This window comes from Glarea lozoyensis (genome assembly GCF_000409485.1).
Source record: "Glarea lozoyensis ATCC 20868 chromosome Unknown GLAREA14, whole genome shotgun sequence".
Lineage (NCBI taxonomy): Eukaryota > Fungi > Ascomycota > Leotiomycetes > Helotiales > Helotiaceae > Glarea > Glarea lozoyensis.
This window is the reverse complement of record NW_007360988.1, coordinates 1,377,008-1,394,512: the sequence shown is the minus strand read 5'-3', so window position 1 is coordinate 1,394,512 and position 17,505 is coordinate 1,377,008. Positions and strand designations below refer to the sequence as shown.

Sequence of the window (17,505 nt, the reverse complement as noted above, 5' to 3'; positions counted from 1 at the left end):
CTTCGCTACAGCAGCACCCTCTAGCTTTTGATGCCCAACCTGCAGCTCCAACAACAACACGAAAATCATAATAATAAACCCCACGAACTGTCCCCCAGCTTATTCCCCACGACATTTCTGTTTATAAATTTCACTAGTCATCATGCCAGCTCCACCCAAACAGCGGAAGATTGCGATTGTCGGCAGTCGCTCTGTTGGTAAGATTCTGTCCATGTTGGCCACACCCCTTGGGGAACGAACCACAGCTTATGATGCGGTGCAGGAAAATCGTCACTGACGGTGCGCTTTGTGGACGGCCATTTTGTCGAGAGCTATTATCCCACCATTGAAAACACTTTCAGCAAAGTTATCAAACATAAGGGCCAGGAGTATGCGACGGAAATCATTGATACCGCGGGGCAGGTAAGATCGATTTGCTGCTGTGTTTCTTGTTGCCTTTTCCTTGCTTGCCTGACATGTGACGCAACAACTTTGGGAATAACTGCTAATGTGGAATCAGGACGAGTACAGCATTTTAAATTCAAAGCATTTTATCGGGATTCATGGTTATATGTTAGTCTATTCTGTTGCTTCCACTCAGACATTTGAGATGGTTCAGGTGATAAGAGACAAGATTCTCAACCATCTGGTAAGCTTCGTCTCATTCTGAGCGGCTCTCTTCGACCCAACTGACTCATTGAAGGGGTCTGAATGGGTTCCAATTGTCATTGTTGGGAACAAGAGTGATTTAAGGTCTGAGCAAAGACAAGTTACAGCAGAGGAGGGCAAGGCGCTGGCCGAGAAGTACCAGTGCGCCTGGACAGAAGCGTCGGCAAGATATGATGAGAATGTGGCTAAGGCGTTTGAACTCATGATCGGTCAAGTCGAGAAGTCACAGAACCCGAATGAGCCAACAGGAGGCAACAAGTGCTTGGTTATGTGAAGGATTGAGAGAACTAGACTATACGTTTGCCCTTCGGATACTTCAGCGTCCGTGGTCTTGGGTCTACATTTCTATTCGGCGTTCTGGGAGATTTTTATGATGGGTGGTACTTTCTTAAAGACAAACACGTATATATGATGGCTTTGAGGGCTGCAGCGAGTTCCTACTTGGTAGAGAGCGTTCAAAAAGAGAGAGAATACATTGGAATAATACAGGCACGTGATATCAATCTGGACCCCGCGATGCTAATCGGACTCCTGTTTATCCTAATCCCCCACTAAACGAAAAGGCTGAACATTTCAACTTCGAGACGCGGTCTGAGTCAACACAACACGCCGTAATACCTTAAGTACCGACAGTCATCCTTCGAGCTCGCGGCGAAGACTACCCAATTACACCAAAATGCTCGATATATTTGATTTCATCGTTGAGAAGGGTGGGAATCCTGAGCTGATCAAGGAGTCACAAAGACGTCGCAATGCTCCAGTAGAGGCGGTAGACGAAGTAATTGCTTTGTACGAGGATCACCGAAGAAGTAATGTTCCCTTTTCCTGCAACTCTGTTGACTGGGACTGATTTTCATGTGCCAGCACAATACTCGGTTTCCCAGATGAATACGAGGATCAATGATACCCAGAAACAAATCGGCGCAAGGAAAAAGGCAAAGGAGGATGCTGCTGATTTGGTGGCACAAAAAGCCGAGCTAGAGAAGGAAAAGAAAGCCATTAGCGAATCTGCTGCCGAGAAAGATCTACTTCTGAAGAAGAAACTGAAGACGATTGGAAATTTTGTACATGATTCAGTGCCAGTAGAGAATAACGAGGTGAGTGGATGGGTATTCAATTTACATGGAAGATCAGAAGCTGAGAATATTTAGGATTTCAATGCTCTCCAGAGAGACTGGGCGCCAGAGGGTGTAAAGGTCGAAAAGCGAGAATGCCTCTCACATCATGAAGTCCTCTCAAGATTAGATGGTTACGATCCTGTACGCGGCGCAAAAGTCGTTGGACATCGCGGTTACTTCCTGAAGAAATGGGGTGTCTTCTTGAACCAGGCTTTAATAAACTATGGATTGGAGTTCTTAGATTCAAAGGGATATACACCATTGCAAACTCCACAGTTTATGTTGAAGGAATATATGGCGAAAACGGCACAACTGGAACAATTCGATGAGGAGCTGTACAAAGTTATTGATGGGGAGCCGCAGAATGACAAGTATCTTATTGCTACTTCTGAACAGCCAATTTCTGCGTTTCACGCAGATGAGTGGTTGGTCGCGAAGGATTTACCAATTAGATATGCCGGGTTCTCTTCCTGTTATAGACGTGAGGCTGGCTCTGCTGGCAAAGATGCTTGGGGTATTTTCCGAGTGCATCAGTTTGAGAAGGTAAGTGATAGTTTGGAGAGTGTCTTGGACCTTGTACTAACCGCCGATGGAATAGATTGAGCAGTTTGTCTTGACTGATCCGGAGAAGTCATGGGAAGCTTTCGACGAGATGATCAACTATTCAGAAGAATTCTATAAATCTTTGGGTGTTCCATATCGCGTTGTCGCTATTGTGTCTGGAGCTCTGAACAATGCCGCGGCAAAGAAATATGATCTCGAGGCTTGGTTTCCATTCCAGGGAGAGTACAAGGAGTTGGTGTCTTGTTCTAACTGCACAGATTACCAGTCAAGAGCTCTTGAGATTCGATTTGGGGCCAAGCTACAGACTGAGATTAGGAAGAAATACGTACATGCTCTCAACTCAACTCTATGCGCGACCGAGAGAGCTCTGTGCTGCTTATTGGAGAACTTCCAGACAGAGGATGTAAGTATTATAATTCTTGTACGTGGTATAAATGCTGACAGCTATATCACAGGGATTCAAAGTACCAGAACCTCTTCGAAAGTATCTTCCGGGAGCAGTTGACTTCATTCCATTCACGAAAGAGCTGCCAAAGAACTCTACTTCTGCGACGTGGGGAAAGGAGGATCAAGGCAAGTCAAAGAAGGCGAAGAAAGCACCTGCGGCTGCAACGACGGGTGCGTCCGAGGCTGCAGATAAGATCAAAGAATTGGCCGTATAATGGCAGTTAATCTAAAGCATGAAAAGCATTTGTGTATGTTGTAGACTCGCTTGGGCAAAATCGCATGAGATTGCATGCCAGCTGGATGCTTGAGATTCAGCGCAATCCATGAATTTAACTCCCAAAAAATTAGACGTCTTATGCCACTGAAAGACTACAGATCAAAGGCTTTCCCGTGTAGTTTCTTGCCATGCTCTAAACTTCTAGCCCAGTCACATTCATCAGTCGTGTTTCTACCTATACCTAGGCAAGTGGATACTCTTAAGCGAATGTATCGAACTTGGACGGGAAGTCTTCTCTGATCCTCCTTAATCACATCGTTTTACCAATACTTACGATATATGTCACTGCGGAATTGGTGTCTTGGTGGGGAGAGGACAGACTGGGAGCTTTGTGGTAAATAACCACTCGGACTTGTTGCCGGGATGCGCATGATTCAAAGCTGGCCCCGTTTGCAATTCTATCGCGGTGGATTCGTGGTTTGATTCGAGCGCCAGTCGACCACGACACACGCAGTGGTAAACGTCCGTCACAAGCTACTGTATAACTGCTTGTCTTACCGCACTTGACAGCTATGGCGACAGCGGAAACCAGCGAGATAGCTTGTCCCTTCTGCAGCTACAAGACGACCGGCGAGTACCAAATTCTGGTAATCCCCACCCCCTGTCACCTCACGTGCGCCCTTGACTAACCATCTCCAAGTTACATATGGAAACGGACCATCCCGAAGACGACAATTCACCGTTTGTTGTCCGTGATGACTCTAATCTTGCTGCTTCTATCGGCGCGGGGGGCGATGAGGAAATACAATTCCTTCCCTGCCCTGTGGAGGGATGTGGAGAAGAACTTATCCGAGCCGAATTTGATAGCCATCTAGAGATGCACACCGCGGAATTTGAACAAGACTCGAGCGATGAAAACAGCCGAGGCCATACTTCTAAGAAACTAAAACTTAGTCCAGAAGCCAAACCATCTTTTGGAACAAAACTCTCAGTGGCTCTACGTAACATCAACGATGAAGAGCCACCGCCTCGAAGCAGCGATGAACGCAAAGCGAGCACCAAGGAAGCATGGAGAGGCCTGTTGAAAATGCCAGACAGCCCAAGGGAAGGAAGCGTCTCGAGTAGCAGTAAACCCCCTCGAAAACGATTAGGAGTAAGTGACTCCTTCCTCGGTAATATACATCATCAGATATTAAGATTTACGAAGAAATCGCAACTGGGACCGCATGCCAACGAGAAGAGGATGCCGGACTGGCTTGTGAAATTGCTTCAAAAGGATGGGGAGACGGCTGTCATGGAGAGGTTTGATGAGGAAGGGAACCTGCGCAGGTGTAGGGTTACTCCGAATAGAGCGGAGGGAATTTTGCCAGTTCTTCAGCAGTTGCTGGAGCAGGATCGTGGTGTTGAGTGGGCGTTTTTGTGTCATCCGGCTGTTAGACATGTTTCGAAATTGAAGAGAGAAGGTAAGTTGGATCCATGCTAGACGAGATTTGGTATTGACTGAGTAGGCGGTTTCTGTGGATATCGAAATATCCAGATGTTGAGTTCTTATATTGTCGGTGTTAAATCACAGGGTCATGATAACTTGAAAGACAAGATCCCAAGTATCTTCGAGATTCAAGATCATATAGAAATGGCATGGGACCTAGGAATCAATGTACAAGGCCGTGATGAGACTGGCGGTATTCGTGGAACAAGAAAATATATCGGGACTTCAGAGGTACATCTCTCTATTATTCCACTCAGATTTCTTTACTAATGATCTGTCCAGGCACAAGCTATGTTCTGCAAACTCGGGATAGCGTAAACCCCCCGAACCCACCCATTCCACCGCATACTAACCACCCGCAGCTGCGACGCCCAAGGCTTCAAACCCAAACGCCTCCGCAAAGACTCCCCCTCGGGCACTCCCAAGCCCCAAAAAGCACACGACCTCCTCTTCGCCCACATCGAAGCCTACTTCACAGCCGGCTGCACCGACTACGACCCTAAAATTCGCTGCACTACGCTCCCACCCATCTACTTCCAACACCCGGGCCACAGTCTTACGATCATCGGCATCCAGCGCGCCACCGACGGCGCCAAATCCCTTATTGTATTTGACCCGTTGTATCATGATCCGCCGGGTATTATGCGACATGTGGGCCATCAGTTCGTGCATAAGGATCCGAGTCAGGCGCTTAAGTTGTATAGGAGGGGTAGGGCGTATTTGGAGAAGTATCATGAGTTTGAGGTTTTGAAGTTGTGTCCGCCTGTTGGGTTAAGGGGGAGGATGAGGTTGCTGAGGAGGGGTAGGTGAGAGGGGAGAGGAGAGTAGTAGCGGAGAGGTAAGAGGGGAGTATTATTCATGTTTGCACGTAGATTGGGGTATTGGAGTAAGGTGTATTAGCGTTGCATTGTTGGTGTTTAGTTGCTGATGCGTCGATACATTTTTGTAAATACCGTGTTGCATGTCATATCATGTCCAATTGAACGCAAACAGAGACGAGCGTACAACATAGCCTCCGCCTGGACATCATAACGCTCGACTCTTATGGTACGAAGTTCTTGCAACTGGATTGTTAAGCATGAGTTCCAACGATTTTCAATTCTCATCCGCTACACGGAAAGGTTCTCCTCTCCTAGGCAACCTGGAAGATTCGCGCGACAGTGCTATTTAAGCACCCATCGCAAGGCCATATTCCTAAGCCAAATTGATATCACCTCCCCAAACCCCCAAACGCCAGTCCCGGAATACAATATTACATTGACCAGCCTCCCATTCGCCAATCCCAATCCCTCAGCAGTCTTTCCACATAGCCTAGAATTAAGTCAACGACGATACATCTCTCTTTCCCGCTCTCGGTCTCTCTCTCTATCAACCGACCCTCTATCTCTCCGGTCCCTTTCTCTGTCTCGTATGGGACTACGACTCCTACTCCTCGTCCTACCACTGCGACTCCGATCATCATAATCAATTCGGTCCCGATCACCGTGGTGTCTCCGTTCTCCACGATCATCGCGGTCGTCGCGGCGTCTACGGTCGTCTCGACGTTCTGGCCGTTCGGGCCGGCCGCTGTCAGGACCATAGCTAGGAATGTAGGTGTCTATATTTGCGGAACCACTACCTCTGCCTCTGGGTAATGGGGGTCGATCTACTTCTCGAGATCGGGATCTATAACCATCTGGACGGTCGGAACGGCCACCATCGAGGTAGTCCATGGGTGGAGGCCGTGGGGGCAGGCCTCGTGGATCTGGGCGATCGTCTCCTCGTCGCCATGCGGGTCTACGTTCACCTTCCGGGGGTGGATGGAAGCCATTTCGATATCCCCCAACTGGTGGCGGGCGATTGTAATTTCTGTTGTTATAATTGTAGGATCCATCATGATCAGCACCCTGGTTGCCGTTGGCTCCACCCCACCCACCAGTTGGACCCATTCCAACAGTTCCTCCTTTTGGTGCGGGCGGGAGACCAGCCTTTTGTCCTCGCACCTTACGACGATCCAACTCGTGAGATGACTCGAATATTGGGATATCACCAGGTTTGGCCGGTAAAGGTTCAGTTCTAAAGTATTCGTGCTGTAAAGCATCAAGGGCGTTCCAGCGTGTCTGGTAGTCCAAGGTGAGGAGTACTTGGAGGAGATTGCATGCGCTAGATCCGTATCTATCACAGCGTTTGTATTAGAACTTATACAAGCAAGCTTGAGAAACAGTCTAGACTTACTCTCTAAATCGCTGGAACAGCGTTGGTGCTCTAGGTGGCACATTCAAGCCTTCCGCATTCGGTAAAGACCTCCAGCGTGGCATTGTGTCCTCTGTTGGGCTTCCCACTAAGTCGAAAATGATCTTGAGTTGATTCTGGTCGCTATCTCCAGCCAGGATTGGCTTCCCAACAAGCATTTCTCCAAACACACAGCTATCAAATTGTTAGTCACCAGACCTAGTCGCAGAGCAACTAAAGCTTACCCAACCCCCCATAAATCTATCGCGGAAGTATATTTTTTCATTCCCAGCAGCAATTCCGGCGGCCGATACCATCTCGTCACGACCAGCGTTGTGTATTCTCTGTGTCCAGGGCCTCCACCACCTTTCGGGACAGGCACATCTTCGTGGTAATGTCGCGCCAATCCAAAATCCGCTATTTGTAGTAGCCCTTGATTATTGATCAGTAGATTGGCCGCCTTCATATCTCTGTGCAATATGTGCTGATCATGCAAGTAGGCCGTTCCCTCTAGCAGTTGTAGCATATAACACTTGATCTGAGGTTCCGTAAATTTTGGCACTTCCGGGTTTTCCAATAAACCAGAGAGATCGTGGTCCATATAAGGCGTAACCATATACATAATCGCGCGCTTCTTCTTGTCCTTCGTGATCTGTGGTTCAACTGACATTTCTTCTAGCCTGAGAATATTGTCATGCGACAACAGCTTCAGCAGCTTGATCTCCCGCAGCGCTGTTATGGGAAATCCATCCTTCTCATTATGCATAAGAATCTTCTTCAGGGCAAATATCTTTCCAGTCCTCTTTGACCTTGCGCGATGAACTTCTCCAAAGGTACCCTCTCCTAGCTTGCCCATAATCTCGTAGTCGGTGATTCTCGAACATCCTTTGAAGCTGCTCGGCGAGCGAGCGTGCTGCGCTGCGTATGCGCGTGGAGAGATGCCATTACTTTGCGGACTTGTAGCTGCCATACCGGGGGTATAATGCACTCTCAATTTGGGTTGAAGTTGAAGGTGTTCTGTGGATTGCAGTGCGATGCGTTGGTATTGTCAAGACAAGAATGAGGGACAACGACGGTCGAAAGAGAAAGATCCTGGCCGAGCGAGCTCGATTAGGCGCGAGCTAAGTTCACAGAGAACTTCGCGTCCAACATTGCATGCGTAGCAATCAAATCACGATTGGCCGATGAAAGTGTGGGTGAGGAAGACGAAAAGGAATTGAAGGTATTCCCATATTTCTGGAGAGTCAAGACCTAGAGCTACGGTGAAGACAAAGAGCGGCACTCCCGTACTGCATAACGTGGGGGTATTTTTCACAGGAATGATTGATTCGTCAGCCCATGTGGTTGAATGACTTACATGAGTTTTTGATTGCGCCGAGAAGAGAGGGAGCATGTTAATCTCCTTCTATTCTCAAATATATATCGGACGGTTAATTACATGATTTGGCCGTTGGTGAGCGAAAGAACGAATTCCATACTGTGAGGTTACGGTACCAAGAGCCCGCCGCTTTACTGCCCCACAAAGAACAAGCATCACGAGCTGCGCCGGAGCGGAATTACATGAAACCGGATGTTCCGCAACTCCTCGAATCAAGAAGCTCATATCGCGACAGGACATATCCGTACACTTGCAACGACAGTCAGATAGACAAATCTCTCTGTGTAGGTCAACCCACTCAATTGGTGATCTGAATGCTAACGGTCTACAAAGCAACATGGCCGGCCCAACAACACCTCCGTGAGCATATTTCACCCCAAATCGTCGGCAACGCAAGACTGACTCCCGAGTAGAAAGCCAGGAGCGCACGCACAATTTCCACCCGTCCGACCTCTGTATCGATTCATGGCGACAGGATTGGGAGCGAGCATGTGGTTCTTTGTGAGTTGTGTGTGGCCATTGGGAAGGGATTGGGAAGCTAATGAGGTTACAGTTGATGTACAGAGCCAAGAAAGACGGTAGACAACACCGATTCGCGAATTGACTCGAATACGAATACTAATTCTATTTAGGACCCGTATTACTGGGTTGGAAACATCCATGGGATCATTGAGTACGTCGAGATATCGAAGTGGTACATCCGTCTGGGTCGGTGGAGTTGTTTGATTATCAAGAAGAAACTGGTATTCAAGGATTGAATGTCATGAAGGGAGGGCTTTGCGCGTGAATAGACTTGGGAAACGGTGTCAATATTCAATACTTCAACAGCATCCTCTTTTTCAGACTTGTGTGATTTCATCGTGGTGGAACGGTACTGCGTGCGCTGCTGCTTGGAGCTTGAGTTTTAGAAGGCTCAATGAACGGACTCTGTGGTTACATTGACAGATAAGTTTCGAGAGCGGCACTGAGGTCGAAGATAGTGTCATCGTGGAGGAGTATACAACGAGAGAAGTCATTGGACAACACAACCAAAGTATCATCCTATTGACTAGACTCTATGACAAAGTCTGTTTGGTCCCGTCCTAGGAGCATCACACCACTGGTTTTCTTTCCACCGATCGACGTTTGATTCTCAATACTAAGATGCCTAAATATCCCCAGAACAAACAACTCTAGAGGGCGAACTCCGTTTCACCATTTCTAGCCATCCTCAATACCACGGTCCTATACCATCCACGCTCTCGTCGATATGTGCTTCCATAGCCTTCTGAAGGTCTTTCTTCTCCTCGAGAGTACCCCACTTCCACACCTTGTCAATCTTGTCCCAACAAATCCCGAAAAACTCATCCTTGCGGTCTTTCAGTTCCTTGCCAATTTGCTCAGGTGTTTTCAGGAGGCCTTTAGGATCGTTTTTATTGAACTCAAACAGAGCTTTCATATTTTTAGTGAATCCGTTCTCGAGTGTTACAAGCTGGCGTTGGAGATTTTGGAGCTGAAGCTCTTTTGCTACTGGATCAAAGACTGGTGGTAAATCCATTTTGGTAGGCGTTCCGAAATATAGGGATTGTAATCAGCTCTAGACGAGACTTGGTGGGCATGCGGATGGCATTTATAGGAGATCTTGCAAGATGGCTTTGATTCACATACTTCCCAGTGATTCATCACGATTCACGAAGGGATATAAGATGCGCCGCGCGCAAACTCAGTTGAATGTAAAGCTCGACAACCCATGGCTGGTTAGACTGCGCAAGAAGTGTAACATGTTGTTAATAAGTCTAGAAATTGTCTCTTTTCTCGTTCTAGCCGCTTCACACCAAGCAGATAAACATTTAAAAACCCGGTATTCTCACAGCTCTGCCACCATCACCATCTTACTTTCCACTATTTAACATTACATTCGGTTTCTTCGTCGTAACCCCCACCAAATAGTTACCAAGACAAGCTACTCCGAGGAACCTCACTTCAATACTCCTACTCGGTACTTCCGAATTCTAACGTCTTCTGGTGCTGAATCTCTTTGTCGATCAACTCCTTCAATTCCTCCACAAACCCTTTCGGTGCATTGGCGTCAGAAAAACAACCCCCCGAGAACTCTTTAAGCTTCTCCATATAATACTTGGACCACTTATCCTTGAAGTCGTTGAGAGCCTTCTTCTCCTTCTCATCCGTCTTGTCCTCCTCATCCTCGCTCTCAGACAACTCGCCCATGAAAACGAAAGTTTCTATTTTAAGCTGGATTGCCTATTCGATTGCTCGCAGCTGGCGCTTGAGATCGTCTTTCTTTTCGTATTCTGCAACTGCATAGAAGCCAGTTAGTGCTGGTGCTTCAAACATCGTTTTGAGACGTGTGAAAAAAGTTGGGATCGTAGTTTGAGGTTTGGTAGATATGGAGGGGAAAGTTTATATGAGAATGCTGGTGATTGCAGGATCATATTTGGTTCTGGGTGAGGTTTGGTAGGTATGTATTGTAGAGCAAAGTTTCTGGGAGATTTTGAGGGATCGCTGTGGTTTAAGTACTTTTTGGGAAGCCATATAAGGTGATAATGAATCAAAAGACAAGGTACTAATGTGATCACACGATGAATTTTCCTCCTAAGTATAGGGTTTCTATAAAGAGGTTTTACTCACAAAGTGAAGTGAGTCTTGTGCCAGAGCAAACACATGTGGAAATGTTCAGGGCGTTCTATTAGTCTACGGCTTTTGATAAATCCCACAAGCCAGGTATACGCCAAAGCTAGTCTCAGCATGAATATTCATCCAATGTGTAGGGGCATTGTCTCACGAGTGGGCCCTCCCACCACAAGCCTAGGACGAGGATCGCTTTTCAAAGAGATAGTGAGTAACCCCCCAGGTATCACCACCTTCATAAGCAAAAAGCTCAGCGCAAGCCATGTAAAAGATTTGCCATCTGTAAAACCACATGGCAGTCTTCTCTCCACCATATGTCTCCGTGAGATGTGGCCAAATCTCCTTCTTATGTGCGTTCATTTTTGAAAGCCAGTCCTATATCCAGGTTAGCACTCGAATTTTCCGAAGATATGTAAGAAGAAAAGCAATCTTACCTCACAAGTCTTAGCATAATTCTGGCCGTTAACCCACCACTGCTTCTCTAATGTCAAGTCTTTCTGGAAGAAGTGAAACAAATCCGCTGAGGGCATTGTACCACCAGAGAAGAAATGGGTGCTCATCCAACCCTCCTCGAAATCATATGGCGTAGTCTTATGCGCAAAGATATGCACAAACAGTTTTCCGCCTGGCTTGAGTGCTCGACTAACTTTCGCCATGAGTAACTCGTAGTTTTTCATGTGTTCAAATAACTGTTTTATGCTGTTAGAATATGACTGAGAGTGAATCAGGTGACATGTACCTCAATTGAAATCACACGGTCGAAAGCCTCTTTCTCGAACTCGTAGTCTACTACATCGCCGGTGATTACGTTAAGATTTGTGAATCCTTTCGCTTTGGCCTGCTCGTCGATGTAGAGTTTTTGAGTTCGGGAGTTGGAGAAGGCGGTGACCTTGGAATTTGGGAAAACTTCCGCAAAATACAGAGCTCCGGAACCCCAACCACAACTATATCTATTAGCATACAATGTTTCAAAGAAATGAAAAACACATAAAACTTACCCAAGATCCAAAATACTCATCCCATCCTTCAACCCCGCCCTCTCCACATACTTCTCCAACATCCTCACCTCCGCCTCCCCCAAAGTCTCACTTCCCTTCTCATACAGCGCACAACTATACTTCATTCTCGGACCCAGACAAGCCTGAAGCACGCCGGTACCAACCTCATAATGCTGCTCGTTCGCCGCCGCAGTCTCAATGGCAATCGGACGCGAGCGCAAAAGCTCTACGTATTTCATTTTCTTCTCGTAGGCATCGCTAAGAGATGTAGTGTGAATGATCCTGATACGATCTGCCAGCTGACGACGGATTCCCACGCGTATGAGAGCTGAGGGAAGGTAGCCGCCGTCGAGGATCCAATCTACGGTGTGTCAACATGGGGATGGTCACGTTTTGAGGGCGCGAAGTACCGTAATTCATTGTGATTTTTGGATACGCTTAAATTACTAGTCAATAGGCAAATGTCGGTCGGTGTCTGGGTACGTTGTGATCTGATAATCTTTCGTGGTTGTTGTGTTGTGTAGTGTCTAAGCGGACATGGTCCCTATCAATCTATCATCTCATTCTAGACTTGTCGCTAGCCGTAGTTCAACCACGGAGATTTTGAACATGCGTCACGGCATTTTCGAATAGGCACAACAATAACAGTATATTCAACGGATGGGTTTATTTTCAGCATTGTACTTTTAAATCTATCATACAAGTCCTTATCTATAACAAACAGTCCTTCTTTACCGTAACTCCTGCATCTCGGATAGGATGACCTTGTACTGTTTCCGTACTTTGGCTTTCCCTGTTACTGATGTTTTGATTTGACCCAAGTATTTCGCGAGTCGTGGTAAAACGTGATGTTCCAACGTCCAAGCCACCGCAATGTATCCAACTCCTAGAACAAGCAAAAATGTTTTGAAATCCCATGTCATTGGCGTTAATTGCATGAATCGTGCCAGTCCTTCGGATGGGTCAAAAAGCATGTACGAGGTAAACAATAATGCTACAACGATAGTAACAACAAACGGCACTTCCATTCCGTTAGCTAGGCCATGAGCGGACATAAAAGATTAGAAAACTCACAATTTTGGCCCATCGACTGCCGGAACGGTGGCCCTACACTCAGAACTATACCGGATAAAATATATTCGAAGCACGACACTAAGAACAAACTCGTGTTTTGAGAATTTAGAACATTCGACTTCTCATGGTTCAGCTTTGGTGGAATGTACCTAACTGACGTTAGCTTCGAAAAACGCCAACGTAACTTAGTACGTACCAGGGCTGTTTCTGAACAGCTTGAAATGCCACAGCTTGAATGAGGATGCAGATAGCAATCTGTCCAAGCAAGGGAGTTAACACCTTCCTCGAAACGAGGTTCGCCGTTGGACGCTTTTGGCTCAGTATTGGAAAAGGCCCGCTCCATCCCACTGCACTTTTGGTTAGTCTACTAGTGTCGTTAAATCTGGACTTTTTGCTTACTAAAGATCGCGATTGGCAAGATCAAGGCAAGATCAATGAATAGAAACTAACACCAGGGTTTAGTTTAACTACCAGCTAGGGCGGAGCTGGATGCTTACCTGGAAATCACCGAGGTTCGATGCCGAGGCGTAGAGGAAGCTAACAGATGTGAACTGTATCGCCGAGTAGAGACTCATGTACTTGAAGCAACTGAAACTGGTGACCAGCGCTGCCCGACCCTCCCTAATTGAAAAAGTCAGCAAAAATCCATCATTCCAACGACAAGTACCCACCGTATGACGTCCGGAACACATGTTATATCGAAAACTCGGCTTGTAAATGGTGCAGCAACGGATGCCTCAGCCTCGGAGAGAGATATTCCCACGTCTGCTGCTTTCAAGGCACCACAATCATTCGCCCCATCACCACAGAATCCACAGCAGTAATCGATACTTTGTAGCTTCTCGACGAGTTCATGTTTCTCATCTGGCGACATTCGCGCGAATACTTGCCCACAAACAAGCATCTAAGGTGCGTTAGTTACCAAGAGTTAGAGCATCGTTCACGTTAACTTACTCTTTTCAACACATTGGGAGGAGCAAAGTCAACAACCCAGCGAAATACATCGCCACTGACGGCTAAGGAATAGTTCCTCAAGTTAGCAATATCGTATGGCAGTGACGCGTCTCCATCCACAGGTGGAGGCAAAGGCTTGAATTCTGTCAGTCAGGTTACGAAAGATGACACAGGTGACCTACCGTTAAAGTGTTTTCATCAAGCGTGTATATGCTATTATCAATACTCTCCCAGGAAAGCCGAGCGTTTGGATCAGTAAAATTGCCTGTTGAATAGGTTAATGACCGTCACACCAAGAGATTTGAGTTCATCCTACCTTCAATAAAATGAGGCACAAAACAATGAGCAGTCTTATCTATCAAGTTACACTCCCTTGCGACGCTGATAGCGGTGAGGATGTTGTCTCCGGTACACATCACCTTTCTGATGCCTGCCTCGGTAAGTTCATCTAGAACTCCGGCTGTGGTTGGCTTCAGTTTGTTCTCGAAAATGATGAAGCCCAAAAAGTCGAGCTCGGACTCTGCTTCGTCACGCCGCATCTTCTGAACTTTAACCCAGTTGAGTTTCTTGATATGCTTTGTGGCGCAAGCGATAACGCGGAAACCACGGTGCGTATAATATGAGAGTAGCTCTTCGTAGTCGTTCGGAACTAAAAGGGAATTAATAGACATCGCGCAGTGGACCAGAAATACATACAGCTATCAGCCCGACATATCTCCTTCATACATTCTGGGGCGCCTTTGACGTACACGTCGCATCCCTGAGAACCAAAGTTCCGTACAACGACACTGGCCCGACGCAGCTGGGATACGAACTCAAAAGACTTCAGAATACCCAGTTCTATAGGAGAGCTCTGTGGCAAGATATGAGCATCATAAAATGGTACCAAGCTAACTTCACTTACGTTTGTGTTCTGTTGACCTTCGTTATCATCCAGGTCGTATTCCATACCAGGAGGCGGTCTTGCAATAGATGGAGTTATGCCGCCTTGCTCCTCATCATCACCATCGCCAGACCGTTGCTCGCCCTCTTCGAATGACCATCCAGTGAAATTGAACATTTTGAGGTCGAGAGGATCACCCACTAACTCGCCGTCAACTACTCGCAGGGAATGGCAGGTTGCCATTGTGTAAAGTGCAGCCTTGTGACTATCGTAGACCACTGTAGGATCCCGCTCATATGCAGCGCCTGGAAGTAACGAAAGTGGATCCGGTAGTATATCGCTGAACCGGTTGGAGGGCTTTTGTGCTACTCGTACACCAAGAACATCCAAGCCGTCTTCCGTAAGTGTGCCTGTCTTATCGAAGCAGACGATATCCAATTTCCCACCTACATTTACCCTCTGTGGACTAATACAGTAGATCTCTTTCTTTCTTAGCCGTGAAAGTGCAAAGTTTGTGCCGATTGTTAAAGTGGCCGGAAGAGCAGGTGGAACCACGATAGTGATGAGATCCAGAGCTCTCACAATAATCAAGTGGAAGGCTATATGCAAACGCACAAAGTTGACAAAGGAGGCGACGAATCCAACAGCTGCGATACCTCCCATGACAGATATATAACGGAACGAATCCCGGTAGAACTTGAATCCAGAAGGCTTGGGGAAAAGCATAGAGCGAACAAGGGCTCCCTTGGTAGTATTGAAGCCCGTTCTGACGGTCATAGCTAATGCTACAGCCTCATCGTCCTTGTCATCTTGAGGCCGCCTCGCGCGAACGATCTTTGTGCCACAGAACAAGAAATGTCGGGCAAGCTCGGGAGCAATAGATGATGCAGCTAAATTGAGTGACCGTAGCGAGTCATCTGTAGCTGGCACTTTGGAAACAGGGACAGATTCGCCTATCTATATGAGCGAGATCTTTGAATTAGGGGTTGAGATCTTACCTGTGAGCATGCTCTCGTTGACAATACAATCCCCAGCGAGCAATATACTGTCGCAAGGAAACTGAGTTAGAGCAGGGTCGGTGACTTCGTATACATCACCTGGTACGAGTTCGCTTGAAGGGACATAACGCCCTAACAAGGCTATTAGGTATAAACACACAATCAGAGCCAAGTAGACCTACAAAAAGAATTGCGGAGAACACGAACATCACACTCAAAGCGAGATATTTCTCTCAGTCTCTTCATCGTCTGCCACACGTTAGTTCTGACTACAGAATACTGAAGGAGTCGATACTGACCGAGCGGGTTTCGATTAGCGTAGTAGTGATGCTCACGAGAGATATAGCGAAGATACATGCAGCATAGTAATAGTACTCGTCGACGGACCATAAGATGAGACTTGCAATCTGAAAAACGTAGAAAGGGTGAAAAGCCTAAACATTAATAAGCAATAAATCCGGACAAGGTTTTGCACTGTCGTACCTCGTCTACCAAAAGCTGTGGAATAGTTTTCTGCTTAATATCTATCAAGTTCTTTCCAAAGACAAGTTCTCGGCTTTCTTTTTCTTCGCCATCGATGCCAGTGCGCATGGTCTTCACATTTGTCCACATTGGATCTTTCCAGCTGTTAATTAACACAAATTTATCCTTCAGTGGATGATATGAGAATCGCATATATCTATAGTCAAGTAGACGAAGAGTGTCGATAGCGGGGTCATCGTCATCTTCATAAGAAAGGACAAATCGTTTATCTTGCGCACCAAAGACAGTGGACAAGGACCGGCCATATTCCTCCGAATCGATATCCTGGACAACAAACTCTCCCCATTGATTCTAGATCTATCAGCTGAGTTCTGTTAAAACACAAGTAGAACAGAGAAGATAGCAAGCTCGAGATTACGAGGTAGCATCCAGCAGTTGTTCGGGGCTTCGCAACTAACCTCAATTACTACCCAGCTACAATTTCGCAGATGACAAGGGCGGCCAACAAGACGTACTTGCCATCGAGGCAACCAACGCAGTAGCAGATAGGCAAGTCCGAATGTCAGAATGGATATCGTTGTATATATTGCAAAACCAATCTTCGAAGTGCGAAACCCTGCAATCACTATTGTCAAGTCCTCCGTGACGATGTATATCTTTTGGCTTGTCCGTCCTCCTTCCCCATAATCACTGCCGTCTGCACTTCTATGTCCACTGTCGCTCCGGAGAAGCTGATCATGTACGGATGCAGTAGATAGGCCAGAAGAAGTCCTTCTCATTGTAGATAGCTCGCCAGATTCTAGATCAGCGGACGAATCGTCCTCACCAAATGCCAGCTCGGACTCGTCGTCTAAAATGACAGCATCATACTCCGGTGGATGTGTTAAATCTTGTTCCTGACCCTCCTGGTAGTAAGTGAAGCTTGCAGTCGAATCCGCTCGGTGTCGTCGATGGGCAAAGGATGAGATGCTCGTAGGAACGCTTTCACCCATTGGCCCAGAAAACATCTCGTCCTGGGCCATCTCAACCTCATCGAGAAAACTAGTGGTCGACATATTCGAATCTCGTCTGTGTAACTGTCCGGCATTGGCGCGAATAGGTCTAGCAGAGGTGTGGGTTTGCGAGCTGCTCCGTCGAGCCCGATTGATGGGGATCTCATTTGTAGTATCCATGTTGAAATAATGGTGTGACACGCTCTAAGCGCATCGAATCGTTGGCTATATATACAATGTTGGCATTGTTGTTGTGAATGAAACGAAAACCCGGCTGCTCGCTCTGAGAAACCCGTCTGAGAATATTTACGATAATGACGGAGCAGTATGGTAGCTAGGTCGAGGGTAGCTTCGGCGTGCGGTCCGTCGCCCTTCTAAAGCCTTGCCTTATCGGGTTCTGCCCTGCCGTGGGCCTATCGCGCA

General features: G+C 46.9%; 9 protein-coding genes across 9 annotated transcripts; 4 read left to right on the top strand and 5 right to left on the bottom strand.

Annotated features, from left to right (window-relative positions):
* Positions 1 to 142: 142 nt before the first annotated feature.
* GLAREA_07054 (P-loop containing nucleoside triphosphate hydrolase) lies at positions 143 to 922 on the top strand (the record flags this gene model as incomplete). The annotated part of the gene is made up of 4 exons (XM_008081002.1): positions 143 to 197; positions 263 to 402; positions 500 to 628; positions 683 to 922. 4 exons carry the CDS (start codon positions 143 to 145, stop codon positions 920 to 922), a joined length of 564 nt encoding a protein of 187 aa, XP_008079193.1.
* A 402-nt stretch (positions 923 to 1,324) lies between these two features.
* Positions 1,325 to 2,992, top strand: GLAREA_07053 (Class II aaRS and biotin synthetase; the record flags this gene model as incomplete). Its single annotated transcript, XM_008081001.1, has 5 exons — positions 1,325 to 1,457; positions 1,513 to 1,745; positions 1,800 to 2,309; positions 2,365 to 2,733; positions 2,786 to 2,992. The coding sequence occupies 5 exons, from the start codon at positions 1,325 to 1,327 to the stop codon at positions 2,990 to 2,992; spliced, it is 1,452 nt and encodes a 483-aa protein (XP_008079192.1).
* Positions 2,993 to 3,566: 574 nt separating this feature from the next.
* On the top strand, positions 3,567 to 5,293 carry GLAREA_07052 (uncharacterized protein; the record flags this gene model as incomplete). Its single annotated transcript, XM_008081000.1, has 6 exons — positions 3,567 to 3,641; positions 3,695 to 4,147; positions 4,202 to 4,457; positions 4,503 to 4,714; positions 4,766 to 4,797; positions 4,846 to 5,293. The coding sequence occupies 6 exons, from the start codon at positions 3,567 to 3,569 to the stop codon at positions 5,291 to 5,293; spliced, it is 1,476 nt and encodes a 491-aa protein (XP_008079191.1).
* A 512-nt stretch (positions 5,294 to 5,805) lies between these two features.
* On the bottom strand, positions 5,806 to 7,664 carry GLAREA_07051 (Protein kinase-like (PK-like); the record flags this gene model as incomplete). Its single annotated transcript, XM_008080999.1, has 3 exons — positions 5,806 to 6,637; positions 6,698 to 6,889; positions 6,940 to 7,664. 3 exons carry the CDS (start codon positions 7,662 to 7,664, stop codon positions 5,806 to 5,808), a joined length of 1,749 nt encoding a protein of 582 aa, XP_008079190.1.
* A 745-nt stretch (positions 7,665 to 8,409) lies between these two features.
* Positions 8,410 to 8,745, top strand: GLAREA_07050 (uncharacterized protein; the record flags this gene model as incomplete). Its single annotated transcript, XM_008080998.1, has 4 exons — positions 8,410 to 8,432; positions 8,486 to 8,573; positions 8,626 to 8,650; positions 8,705 to 8,745. The coding sequence occupies 4 exons, from the start codon at positions 8,410 to 8,412 to the stop codon at positions 8,743 to 8,745; spliced, it is 177 nt and encodes a 58-aa protein (XP_008079189.1).
* Positions 8,746 to 9,282: 537 nt separating this feature from the next.
* Positions 9,283 to 9,609, bottom strand: GLAREA_07049 (uncharacterized protein; the record flags this gene model as incomplete). The annotated part of the gene is made up of 1 exon (XM_008080997.1): positions 9,283 to 9,609. The coding sequence occupies one exon, from the start codon at positions 9,607 to 9,609 to the stop codon at positions 9,283 to 9,285; it is 327 nt and encodes a 108-aa protein (XP_008079188.1).
* Positions 9,610 to 10,043: 434 nt separating this feature from the next.
* Positions 10,044 to 10,280, bottom strand: GLAREA_07048 (uncharacterized protein; the record flags this gene model as incomplete). Its single annotated transcript, XM_008080996.1, has 1 exon — positions 10,044 to 10,280. The coding sequence occupies one exon, from the start codon at positions 10,278 to 10,280 to the stop codon at positions 10,044 to 10,046; it is 237 nt and encodes a 78-aa protein (XP_008079187.1).
* A 597-nt stretch (positions 10,281 to 10,877) lies between these two features.
* On the bottom strand, positions 10,878 to 12,118 carry GLAREA_07047 (S-adenosyl-L-methionine-dependent methyltransferase; the record flags this gene model as incomplete). The annotated part of the gene is made up of 5 exons (XM_008080995.1): positions 10,878 to 11,075; positions 11,135 to 11,389; positions 11,440 to 11,644; positions 11,699 to 12,059; positions 12,109 to 12,118. 5 exons carry the CDS (start codon positions 12,116 to 12,118, stop codon positions 10,878 to 10,880), a joined length of 1,029 nt encoding a protein of 342 aa, XP_008079186.1.
* A 311-nt stretch (positions 12,119 to 12,429) lies between these two features.
* GLAREA_07046 (Calcium ATPase, transmembrane M) lies at positions 12,430 to 17,262 on the bottom strand (the record flags this gene model as incomplete). Its single annotated transcript, XM_008080994.1, has 17 exons — positions 12,430 to 12,719; positions 12,773 to 12,817; positions 12,863 to 12,921; positions 12,969 to 13,119; positions 13,172 to 13,217; positions 13,270 to 13,393; positions 13,444 to 13,676; positions 13,727 to 13,861; positions 13,909 to 13,991; positions 14,043 to 14,375; positions 14,423 to 14,579; positions 14,631 to 15,562; positions 15,608 to 15,739; positions 15,790 to 15,856; positions 15,907 to 16,041; positions 16,091 to 16,441; positions 16,606 to 17,262. 17 exons carry the CDS (start codon positions 17,260 to 17,262, stop codon positions 12,430 to 12,432), a joined length of 3,930 nt encoding a protein of 1,309 aa, XP_008079185.1.
* Between the last annotated feature and the right edge of the window lie 243 nt (positions 17,263 to 17,505).